Source organism: Scomber scombrus, chromosome 10 (assembly GCF_963691925.1).
Source record: "Scomber scombrus chromosome 10, fScoSco1.1, whole genome shotgun sequence".
NCBI classification, from domain to species: Eukaryota; Metazoa; Chordata; class Actinopteri; order Scombriformes; family Scombridae; genus Scomber; species Scomber scombrus.
This window is the reverse complement of record NC_084979.1, coordinates 4,741,522-4,753,708: the sequence shown is the minus strand read 5'-3', so window position 1 is coordinate 4,753,708 and position 12,187 is coordinate 4,741,522. Positions and strand designations below refer to the sequence as shown.

Genomic DNA, 12,187 nt, shown 5'->3' with positions numbered 1-12,187 from the left:
TTAATTCCAATAACTCTTATCCAATATTTCATAAAACATTCAAGATTATAGAAAAGTTCCTAAAACTGAAAACACATTTGTGTATCAGAACTTTGTTTTTTCTTCTTTCCTCTCCCATTGATCATCTCACCACCCCTCACATTTATCTGCTGACCCTTTGGAGGGGCCCCACCCCTAGGTTGGGAACCACTGGACTAAAGTACTTATCTATATATAAAGTCATAAAAAATCACCTCAAGCAACTACAACAGTAACATGCTGTATAATCATTGAGCTACCAGTATAATGTATTTTTAAAATAATACTTTATATCATTCACATAGGATGAATTTCTGCTAAATGAGCAGCCTACCATGCAGTTAGTTTTACTTACAGGTACCCCCCAACACACACGCACACACACACACACACACACACACACACACCTTTAGTTTACTTTAGTTTTGCTCAATTCCTGGATGCCTATCTCATAGTCACTCGATAGTTGAGCAAATATATTCTGATATTGCTGTTTGACTCCACCATATTCATACAATTGTCTGTCTGAAGGCTTTTATTAGTTTCTGACTCTGAGATAAAACAGTAAAACTCCCCCAACTACTGTATCTCTGAACAATCTCTTGAATCAAATCACACATTTAGGCTATTCTATGTGATCTCCTATGATAACTAATGTAATATTTTTTTCACTTCCATTCACTGAGCCTCTCCTGATGTGTGTGTGGAGCCCCCCCCCCCCACCCCCCTGGGAAGGCCTGCCTCCTACTTTGAAAACCTCTGGAGTTGCCTATTTTTACATTGTGGTATTGATAGTCTTACTTAATTACTCATTTAAATGAATTATAATCATTATTATTAAATAAACACACAGCATACATTAAGCAATTGTTCTACCAAAACCTCAATCACTCCATGTACAGAAAGTGGTAGGAATGGGTGATGGTGGATGGATGATGAAGATGAGGATTATAATGATGAGGATGATGATGGGAGGACGGAGGAAGGAGAGAGGGGGGGGGGGTTAACCCCAGTTTATGGAGAACTCTTACCATCACTTTAACCATTTAAATCCAGTGTCACCCTGTATGAAGAGCCTTCACTCAGCAGTCCACTGCTCTCTAGAGGGCTGCCACTCATAAGGCCCCATGCAGGAAAGTAGTCCCGGCCGGTGGTGGTAGAATCCAGCCGTTAGCAGCACAGCAGATTAGAGCGCCACCTGCCGTTCACACACACAGCTCCAGCTGAGTGCTGAGGCAGTGTGTACATCCGAGCATCTGCAGGACGCCCGCTGTCGGCCAAACCCCGCTACTACTGCGCTGGGTTGTTTACCCCGCATAACCAAAGGCCTTCCTCGGACTAAGAGGAACAGGACTGCTATTTATTAATACGCATTTTTGCTTAATTGGTTAATTTGATTGGCAGACCAATCAGGAGTTTTAATGAGGGCGGCCTCGCGATGAGATTATTTATGCTAATCAAGTAGATGTCACTTCCGCCCCTTTTATTTGCGCCATTTTGGATAGGGCAGTTTCTCTGCTGGATGTGTATTGTCTGTCAGAGAGGAAGAATGGGGCAAAGCGGTAACGGCTGCCGAGCAACTAAAAGCGTACTTTAGGCGATTTAACGGAAAAGCGGAGGAACGCCCGGTAGTTGTCCGCAACGACGGGACATGCGTAGAACCTCAGCACTGCCGGGAATGGAGAATTGTAGTGTCTAATGTGGCTCAGAGGCTCGCTGCTGCCGACCAGAGGGAAGAGGAGAGCCCGTGTCGGCGAGGGAGAGTCGGGGTTAGGAGAGTCGAGCGACGGCCGGGTGGCTGGTTCTCCCCGCACGGAGCTATAAGCGCTCACCTGGAAGGATATTATTACCGAGAAACCTGAAGGGGGAAAAGTGTCTCCACATCGCCTCAGACACACCGTGTGTGTGGGGGGTGAAACATCTCACTCGGACGGGAGCAGTTGGATGTGAAAGCAGGTAAACTTGTGGTGTCATAATGTTAGGCAGTAAGATAGTTTGCTGTGTTAGCCGCGGTGGTGAACTAAAGCTAACGTTATGTTTGTGTGAGTGAAGGAGGAGGAGAGGTGGTGGTTGGTTGGTGTTCAAACCCCCGAGTTGAATGACTTCTCTGGTAGGTTTTTGTTTATCCCCACCTGAGTGTAACACCGCTGAAGGGAATGAGCTGCGTGGAAAACAAACGAAGCGCCAGTTGGGATAAACCCCCGTGTTGTTGGTGCGAGTTGGAGCTAGCTTAGCATGCTAAGTTAGCGCGGTGTGTCCCCTATTCTTTGTCAGTGGCAGCAGCAGCAGCTCCCTGCCAAAAGCTATCGATCTGGATACTGCCAGATGTGGATCAAAAATTAGATTCACGGTCACTGGCACGCCACAGGAGCCCGGTGTCAAACGCAGGATCGGGGCTTTAAAAGCTAAAATGTTTCTATGGAGAGAAAACGTGTGTGAATATTATAACAAAGTACGTTACAGTACAGAGTGTTTGTCTTGTGAGGAGGGGGCACGAACACACACACACACACTCATACACTGTCTACTAACACATTCACAACCACATGCAAGATTGTCAAAGGTGATCATGGTTCAGCCTGGTGATGCTGGGGTTTGATCCAAGAGGAGGAGGAGAAGAAGGGGAGGAGGAGGAGGAGGAGTGTCACCAGGTCAGTGCAAGTGTCAGATCATGATGGTCACTATCATCACTTCACACACACCTCCACCTCCTTATTCCTAAAGGTGTCATACAGGTGTTGAGGAGACTGGTGACACAACTAACTAACTGACTAACCCCCCAGTGTGAAAAGCCAGTGCAAGGCCATCCCAAACTTTTCTGGCATCGGCCTGATTATCGATGTCACCTGAAGCTGTCATCTACAACATCTACAGAGGGGAGGTGTGAGCAGCAGTAGGAGGTTATGATGCCCCAGTGGAAAGACTTGCTGGAGGAGATATCTGCTGGAAGGTTTGTAGGCCTCTTGTTTTCTCTCAGTAGAGAAAAGGGGGGAAACCAGCAGTCTCCTATTGCCTTTCCTCCATCTCCTCTTCCTTCTCTCCCTCCCTTCCCTCTTACTCAGCCTCTCCTTGGCTTCTTTTTTTCTCTCTCTCTCCCTTCCTTCCTTCCTTCCTCCCTCCCCCCATCCCCTCTGCGCCTATCCATCGCCCCCTCTTTCTCTCACCCTCTCTTCCATTTTCTCTCCCACCCCCTCAGCCCACCGCCGCTTCCACCACCACCACCCCGCCCCATCCCTCACCCTCCTCTCCCTCCCCTCTCTCTCTCCTCTCTGAGCCTGTCTGTCCGACCTCCCTGCCTCCCCCTCCCCCACCCACTTCCGTCGCTCGCTCTGTCCTCTCTCCTTCCCTCTCATCTCTCACCCCCTCCTCCTCCTCCTCCTCCTTTTTCCTCCCAGCTCCCTCGCTCACACACTCCCCCACCACCACCACCTCCTCCCCTCCCCACCTCATCCTCTCCCACACTCACCCTCCCCCTTTCCAATCTCTCTCTCTCTCTCTCTCTCCTTCTGTCCCTCCCCTTCCTCCCCTTACAACATCCCACCCCCCCACCCACCCCCCACCCTCCACTGCAGACATATTGTAGAGGCTGTTGCTGACTCAATAGGAGGCGCCATTCTGTGATGGTATTGCGAGGCAAGGGAGGAGAGGAGGAAAAAGGGGGCAGGCAGAGTAGAGGGAGGCTTACATAATGGGAGTGGCTCTCTAGCGCCATCTACCAGTAATGGGAGAAAGCAGGAAAAGGGAGACAGAGAGGGGAAGTGGGTGAGGTTGTCTCTCTCTCTCTCTCTCTCTATCTGTCTCTCTCTCTCTGTCTCTGTCTCTCTCTCTCTCTCTCTCTCTCTCTCTCTCTCTCTCTCTCTCTCTCTCACTCTCTCTGTCTCTGTCTCTCTCTCTCTCTCTCTCTGTCTCTCTCTCACATTGACCACATTCTGCTCGTCTGAATGTGGAGACAGAAAGCAGGCGAGCAAGCGGATCGGCAGAAATGTCTCCGGGTCTCTCGGCTGGGCCAACAGTTGTTGGAACCACACAGAGAGAGAGAGAGTTGCCCCCCCCCCATATCTGTTTTGTGTTTTCCAGAAGGGGCAACAAACGGAGGTGCTCACAGGAATTGTTTGGCACTGCGCCGTTCGTTGTCACCGAGCTCGCCTTTCATGCCATCGTGCATCAGTGACCTTTGACCTCGGCACACTTTGCTTTGATTTGAATAGAGACACTCGACCAGCAGCGTCAGGCAGTAAACAAGAAGTAAAGCAGGCTTCACTTCTGCATATGAGTGGTTTCAAGGATTGTTGGTGAAAAAACATCATGAATACGAGGATGCTTGATTGCACTGAACTGATTTCCGCGCTGCTTTTTCCTTAAACTTTGCTGCAACTTTTTAAAAATCTTATAAAAAAACCAGCAGTTTTTCTAGATCACAAACCATCGAGCCAGGAGCTTCCATATTCATAGCTTGAGTTTCATTATTGTGCTCTCTTATAGGATGTATGTTTGCTAGGTTAAAGCGCCACGATTAAAGCTCTCTCTAACAGAGGACAGTCTGATATGTCACAGTAGATAAAACACAGTCATCAATCAGTAGTAGTATCGTGCATCCTGGCTCTCACTTTAATCGGCTACCGGTACACTTAAACTACAATTACACAGACACCCTTCATATTATTAGCAGTGTTGGGGAACGTTACTTTTAAAAGTAACTAGCTACATTACAGCATTACCTTCTGAGAAAAGTAATTTGTTAGAGTACTTTTGCGCTACTGAAAATGAAAACCTCTTTGTGATTCCTCATGTTGTTTGAGTCCAGACGTCCTTTAAATCACTTTTAATGACTGTACCATCATCACACAGCCAAGTCTGGCCCATAATCTGTAAATCTTTACACTAATAGCAGGAATGACACACACTATGTCCCATTTACAGCTCTTTATTGTACAGCCTTACATAAAAATAACTGTAAAAGTGCAATATATGTTTATGTATGTATAGTAAGTCACTTGCAAATTCAAGCAATATGCTTTCTAAACACATACCACATACCTTTCTAAACGCATGCTTCTTCAAGTTTGAAGTAGAGTTCCTTGCAGTTGACAGGCTGTTGTTACCCAGCCACAACTTGCATGTCACTGTAATGTTCTTGCTCTTATTTCCTCCCACAAATTCAAAATAATGTGAATATTTCCACGAAGTGAATGCTGTCCCTTCTGCCATCTTGCTCGCCAAGCTGCCGTACTCGGTGCAGTGATATAACAGTAGCACGTAGCCAGGTACCTGCCTGCCAAAAATATAATAACGGTGCAAAGTCGTGGCAGATTTCTTTTCTTGTGGCAAAGAGGAAGCTACAGGAATAGTTGGTTTAAAAATAATAATGGATTTCCTTCTTGAAAACGTAACCAAACAACTGAGTGCTTAAATTTCGGCCCTAATGCGTTAGGTTACTCCAAAAAAGTAATCCAAGTACTCCCGACGCGCTACAAAATAACGTGTTACCCTCAACACTTGTTATAAGTGCTTTTTTAAGTCAAATATTTCTCGTGTGAAAGTCCTACCATGACTTTGGTTCAATAATCTTTTGAGGAATAACCTCAAACAATAACAACTTCCTCCATCTGTTATCATAGTTGATTAAAAGTTAGATGTTGATGATGTAAGTGACACTTGTGTCTGTTACTTTGACGGATTCACTTTTATTTATAAAGCGCCAAATCATAACAAAAGTGATCTCAAGGCACTTTTCACATAGAGCAAGTCTAGACACTTTAATTTAACCCGACATTCCCCCCCATGAGGAAGCACTCAGCGACATATATTTCTATGAGTTTTTGTATTTCTGCTTCCCCTTCAGGTGGTATAATAGTAAGTCATGTAAACACTGCTTTCCAGACAGCTGTCCAGATTCTCCCATTTCTACACTTGTTGATAACACTCTGCATGTGTCTTTTTTTTTTTTTTCATCCAGGCGGGCAGAATGTTCCAGCTCCCTGTCAATAACTTGGGCAGTCTGCGGAAAGCTAGGAAAAATGTCAAGAAGGTCCTGGGAGACATCGGCCTGGAGTTCTGTAGAGATCACTTAGAGGTGAGAGCCACTAGACTTTTGTATTTCTGTAACGATGACGGCACTGGGCTGTTTTGTTTTGATAGTTGTGCCTTAAAGAGGAATAAACAGTGCGTTTGTTCCCCAGAGAGACGCATCAACCGGCATCATTTTTTAATTTCCTGCTAAGCTTTAAGAATGGTTCTTTTTTTGGATGCATGTTTTGGGTAAATAATGAGGTCAGTTCAGGAGTCGAGTCGCTCTTCCATTCGGCTCGCTGCAGGAAGCGAGGTGAGGGCGCAACAGTGGACGATGGAGAATATGTATGATGGTAGGACTGGTAGGTAGGGTGTGATATAGATTGATATAACATAATGCATACAATATGATGTGATTGCCTTATTGTTTTATATCTCACTTAATGTTGGAGAAAGATGCTTCTCAAGCTTTATATAATTAAGCATCCAGTTCTGTGAACGCTTGGCCACAATCATGAAGAATTATACAGATTTGGGGGAGTTTGTCTCCAGAATTATGTCACGACTCCTAATCCAGATTTAGACATGAGAATTACAAACCAGAATCGAGATGGGGTTTTTTCCCACAATAAGATCACATTGACAGACCGTGAGAGATAATATTGATTTATTTTATAGGCCCAGTATAAAGTTAATATGTCAAAGAGTGTAATAGAAAGCTGGGAACAGAGGCACAATTTTGGAATTATAGAACAAATTGAGAAAGTAATCTGTCTGCACTTGTGTTGCATGCTCATCCAGTAAGCTTTTAATTGACACACCAGAAGCGGACAGAAACGTTGGTGGAGTCGTGCTCGTCGGGGAATCTGTTGCATACAGTTACCAAGAAACCACAGAATCACGTCTCAGCCATTTACTGTGATGTTTCCATCATTACCTTCGTATTCATCTTACTTGGCTTGTTTTTAGGTCAATGTACATTCATGTAAAGTGCTTTGAGTCAATAATGTTGCCAGAAGATCTGTCCTTTTTCTTTTTTCATTTTTTGGTTGAACAGCCAGCCTTCTGTTACACATCCGGGTTTTAAAAACAAGAGGGGCTTATAGAATTTAGCTCAGAACATTTTTTTTCTTATCTAATTTTGGGTGATGCAATGTAGGAAGTTTTATGTTGTATATCTTGTGTTTTGTCTTTTTAAAGATCTGATACCATGTTGGAAATGAGTATTTTCACTTTAATGTATTATCAGTTGGATTTCTTTTATTTCGGAAGTCTATAAATAAATCATATCATAATTTATATTCTCTTGATTGCTTGTGGTTTTGTTTTATAATGACATACTTATGAATCTTAATTTCCTTGTTTTCAACAGGACTATAAAGACTATACTCCGCCAGACGTGTATATAAAGCACACTAACTGGGATGATGTGTGCATGTGGGAACCATCACATACCAAAGTCCAGGTGTGTGACGAACACAGAGACCTACTCTCACAAATATATGCAGATTTTTTGCAACATATTTCTTATTATTATTTTTTTATCATTAGTTTGTTAACACAATAAACACAGGAGAAAAATATGAAAGTATCATTTTAAAAAAGTTTTAATTTCTCTGATGTCTAACCATTTTCCCACCTCTCTGTGTCCAGGACTACAGATCGAAACCTTTCTGCTGCTCCGGCTGCCTCTTCTCATCCAAGTACTTCTCTGCATACAAGAGCCACTTCCGCAATGTCCACAGTGAGGACTTTGAGAACAACATTCTTCTCAACTGCCCCTACTGCACTTACAATGGTAATAAAAAGACCCTGGAGACGCACATCAAACTTTTCCACATGCCCAACAGCACTGTACGGCAGGGGCCGGGTGGCATGGTGGCGGGTGGCGGCGGGATCCTGATTAAGGACGGGGTGCTGAAAAGGACCGGGGACAGTGTGGAACAGGCTGTGTACTACTGTAAGAAGTGCACCTACAGGGACCCTTTGTACAATGTGGTGCGAAAGCACATCTATCGGGAACATTTCCAGCAAGTGGCCCAGCCCTATATTGTGAAACCAGGAGACAAGACAAATACTCAGAACGGTGGCACAGCGGCAGCCACCGGGAATACAGAGAGTAGTAACACAAACAATGTTAACAGTAACCAGATCCACTGCAAGAAGTGTCTTTTTGTTCCGAGGACCTACGAGGCACTTGTTCAACACGTCATCGAGGACCACGAGAGGATCGGCTACCAGGTGACTGCCATGATTGGACATACCAGTGTGATAGTGCCCCGTCCCAAACCCATCATCATGATCCCCCCGAAAACCCTAGGAGACAAGACCATCATCGGAATGGGTCCCAAAGGTGCAGTCATGGCAACAACCAGGTCTCCCGCCTCACAGCTGGGGCGAGTTGTCATGGGGTCAAAGACAGGTTTCAACTCTCAAAGTCTTCTAGCTGGACTGAAACATGACGGTATAGGGTTAAAGGCCGGGACCCAGTCTTTCTCTATCGGCGGCCAGCAGGTCAGGGTCACTTTACCGGGGAACGCCCAGGTGTCAGTGCCCCAACAGTCACACGCAGCAAAGCAGCTTATTTCTGGTGGCAGCTTGCGGGGTCCAGTCGTGGTCGGTGCTTCTTCCTCACTCAAATCAAACCCCCTGGGTTCTCGGGTCCAGGCGGCGGCCACTACTGTAGCCTCCGTCACAGCCAAGAAAGGTGGCTCATCAGTCCTCGGCACATCCTACACCCAGAAGTGGAAAATCTGCACCATCTGCAACGAGCTCTTTCCGGAGAATGTGTACAGTTCTCATTTCGAGAAGGAGCACAAAGCAGAGAAGGTGCCTGCTGTGGCCAACTACATCATGAAGATCCACAACTTCACCAGTAAGTGTCTCTACTGCAACCGCTATCTCCCCAGCGACACGTTATTAAATCACATGCTGATCCACGGCCTGTCTTGCCCACACTGCCGCGCCACCTTCAATGACGTCGAGAAGATGGTGGCCCACATGCGTCTGTCGCACCCAGACGAGAGCGTCGGCCCACGCACGGACTCTCCGTTGACCTTCGACCTCACTCTGCAGCAGGGCAACCCCAAGAACGTTCAGTTGATCGTCACTACCTACAACATGAGAGACGCCCCAGAGGAGTCGGTGGCGTTTCATGCCCAAAACAACAACACCTCTGTTTCATCAGCCCTATCCGCCTCATTATTATCAGGCAAGAGGTTAATGCCTCCGCACCCGCCCAAAACACCATCAGTGGCTGGTGATAGTGCCCCAACCAAGAGTGCCCCACAGGCATCTGTGCCCTATAAGAGGGACGTTGGTAAGACACTGTGTCCTCTTTGCTTCTCTATCCTCAAAGGTCCGATCTCAGACTCACTGTCCCACCACCTGCGAGAGAGGCACCAGGTGATTCAGACAGTCCACCCTGTAGAAAAGAAACTCACCTACAAGTGTATTCACTGCTTGGGGGTTTATACCAGTAACATGACTGCCTCCACCATCACTCTACACCTGGTTCACTGCAGAGGTGTAGGGAAGACCCAGAACGGGCAGGACAGCAAGGCAGCCCAGTCCTCTCGAGTGAGCCAGGCCCAAAGTAGTGCTCTAAAACGGCAAGGCTTTGATAGCTCTGACACTAGTGCGCCAAAACGAAGGAGGCCAGGACCCCCAGGGGAAAGAGCCCACCCACGGGATAGCAATGGTCCATCTACGTTTGTAGAAAACCCAGATGAACCTGTAGTTCTGGCTCTTGACCCCAAAGGACATGAAAATGAGTCATATGAGTCAAGGAAGGCGTTTCTAACTCAGTATTTCAATCGAGCGCCGTATCCCACACAGCGGGAGGTGGAGAAGCTAGCGGCCAGTCTCTGGCTGTGGAAGTCAGACATCGCCAGCCATTTTGTCAACAGAAGGAGGAAATGCGTACAGGACTGCAGAACTCAGAACACCAGCGTGCTGCTCGGGTTCAGCATGCACGAGGTCAGCAAAGTTAGTCACGAGCTGGCATTCGTCCAGGACGCCGTGTTTGAGGTTAGTGATAGCAAAAGGCGGACATCTAGGACATGTATTGGGGTGTCTGAACAGGCTCGCCGGAGACACAGAGAGTCTGCAGCTGCTAATGGTGGTGTGGCGCCACCACCAAAGGGAAAGCCAGCCAGGACTGTGGAAGGTTCTAAAGCAACGTCGTCTGGCTCAAAAGCCAACAGTGCCAGCAGAGACCAAACCAAGACAATCAACAGGACCTGCCAAGAGAAAATGCCTCTAGACCTCTCTGAGCCCATCGCCATCGACTCTGACAGTGACGAGGAAGAGCAGCAGAAGCATAGAAAAGAACAAGAGGGACAGCTACATCTCCATGGTAACGAACAGCTTACCGGAGCTAAGGAGAGAATGGAGCCAAGGACGAGGGCCAAGATTGTTCCAGATCTAGATGATATGTCAGACGAGGACGATGAGGACGACGAAGACGACGACGACGAGGATGATGACGAAGAAGAGGCACATGTAGAGAATGGCTTCGGCCCCAAAGAGGCCTCGGGCAGACAGGCTGCTAAAGGAAGAGACGCTCTACCTATCATTATTCCCAAGTTTGTACCTTCATCTGCAAGAAGAGGGAGAGACGGAGCGCAGCTGGGCAAACAGCAGGTCTGACTGATAAAATCAAAAAGACTCCAAACAGTCAGAGAGACAACTTTTTAGATTTGATCCACACCAACAAATCTGCCTCGCCTGAACTGAAGGACACTGCCCAGCTCTGTTCGGCATGTGAAAGAGAGGGAGATAAGGAGATGAAGTCTCCTTGAGTAAAAACTCCCAAACAAGCCATCCAGTGACATTTTTAAAGGCAGGACTCAACGAGCAGCTAGGACTGATGTAAAGATCGGCGAACAAAGTTTAACCTTTTCCTCCCTGCGTGAAAGGGAGCGCAAACAAACAGAAAAAAGTTTTGTTTTTTTGGCCTTCTGTATACTTTACTACATTGAGATAAGGAGTGATTAATGTTCCGTTAGCCACTGGACTTGTTAAACGTGGCTTAAAATATTGAGTTGTTGTATGGTGAAGCTTTTAATCTGACCAGATAATCCACCATTTTTTTCATGTAGTCATACTGAGAATAGGTAGTGTAAATTTGTACAGTCTTTTAGACATGTTTGGACAGACGTTGCCGTACATGTACCCTTAAATATTTGCTATTACCTGTGTGTAAGGTAGCCTCATACGTTCTACATTGGTATGCTTAACGATAGGTGTCGCTTTGGTGGCTGGTATTTTCTTGTATGTTTAAGTTTATTTTTTAACAAAAACCTAGTTTTTTTGGCAAAATAATATATCTATATATAAATGAAATAACAAATTGATTTGTTTTTGCTGTTAACTTGATTAGATTTTATTTTTTTATTTGTATCCTTTTCATTTTTAGTTGATCCCCCCCCTTTTTTTGAAAGAATAGTGGCACTGAGCTGTTATCATTCTTTTACAGTATAAAGGAGTATTTCATCCACTTTTTGCAGCCCTGTGCTCATGATCCTTGACTGTACTGTAACTGCTCTCCATTCTTCATGATTTTAACTTGATGTTTCTTTGACCCACAAGACTGGACAGTAACCACCATACAGACATCCACAAAAGTGAAAAGCTTTTTTTTTTTTTTTAAGAGTTATGTTTAATCTTTTTTTTTTTTTTTTTTTTTTTTTTTTTTTTTTGAATTGTGTGTATTTGTTTCATGTTTTCATTTTTCACTTAAGCATTTATGAACAATAAAGTGCTGTAATTGTGCTTCTCACAGACAATGATATGTCAGTTTTGTTGTTTACAGAAAGGGAAAGATAAGTCTGTTTCACAGCATACATTTTGACTTTTCATAGTAGGAAAAGCACAAGTGTCACAATGGCTCTGTTCTATTCAAGCATCCCAGTAAGCCCAGACAGTGAGTCAGCATGTGCAATATCAGGGCTGCTTCCCATTTCAGTAACGTGGCTTCTCGCCTCCCCTCACTCTCGTCTCGTCCTTGCGTCTTTCTTCCTCCGAGGAAGAGACATAAAAACAAAATTCTCAATTCTGCACCTCAACTATCGAATGTGTAAAATTAGAGTGCATACAGTACTATGTAAAAGTTAAGGCAGTGAAAATAAAGTGAGGATGCTTTCAAAAATAATGCCAG

The 12,187-nt window shown here is 45.4% G+C and overlaps 1 protein-coding gene across 2 annotated transcripts; it reads left to right on the top strand.

The window, feature by feature from the left end:
- Positions 1–1,559: 1,559 nt before the first annotated feature.
- Positions 1,560–11,933, top strand: adnpb (activity-dependent neuroprotector homeobox b). Of its 2 annotated transcripts, none has more exons than XM_062426953.1 (4): positions 1,560–1,974; positions 5,975–6,091; positions 7,400–7,492; positions 7,681–11,933. In XM_062426953.1, the coding sequence occupies exons 2-4, from the start codon at positions 5,984–5,986 to the stop codon at positions 10,675–10,677; spliced, it is 3,198 nt and encodes a 1,065-aa protein (XP_062282937.1). In that variant the 5' UTR covers positions 1,560–1,974; positions 5,975–5,983; the 3' UTR covers positions 10,678–11,933. The 2 variants fall into 2 exon arrangements, with proteins under 2 accessions (XP_062282937.1, XP_062282938.1); XM_062426954.1 differs by lacking the exon at positions 1,560–1,974 and adding an exon at positions 2,837–2,968.
- Positions 11,934–12,187: the final 254 nt, after the last annotated feature.

Excerpts from the sequence above, each read along its gene's own strand:
- adnpb (XM_062426953.1), top strand. The coding sequence starts at position 5,984 with ATGTTCCAGCTCCCTGTCAATAACTTGGGCAGTCTGCGGAAAGCTAGG. Across the intron at positions 6,092-7,399 it reads TCTGTAGAGATCACTTAGAG|GACTATAAAGACTATACTCC; the intron begins GTGAGAGCCACT and ends TGTTTTCAACAG. Across the intron at positions 7,493-7,680 it reads CATCACATACCAAAGTCCAG|GACTACAGATCGAAACCTTT; the intron begins GTGTGTGACGAA and ends CTCTGTGTCCAG.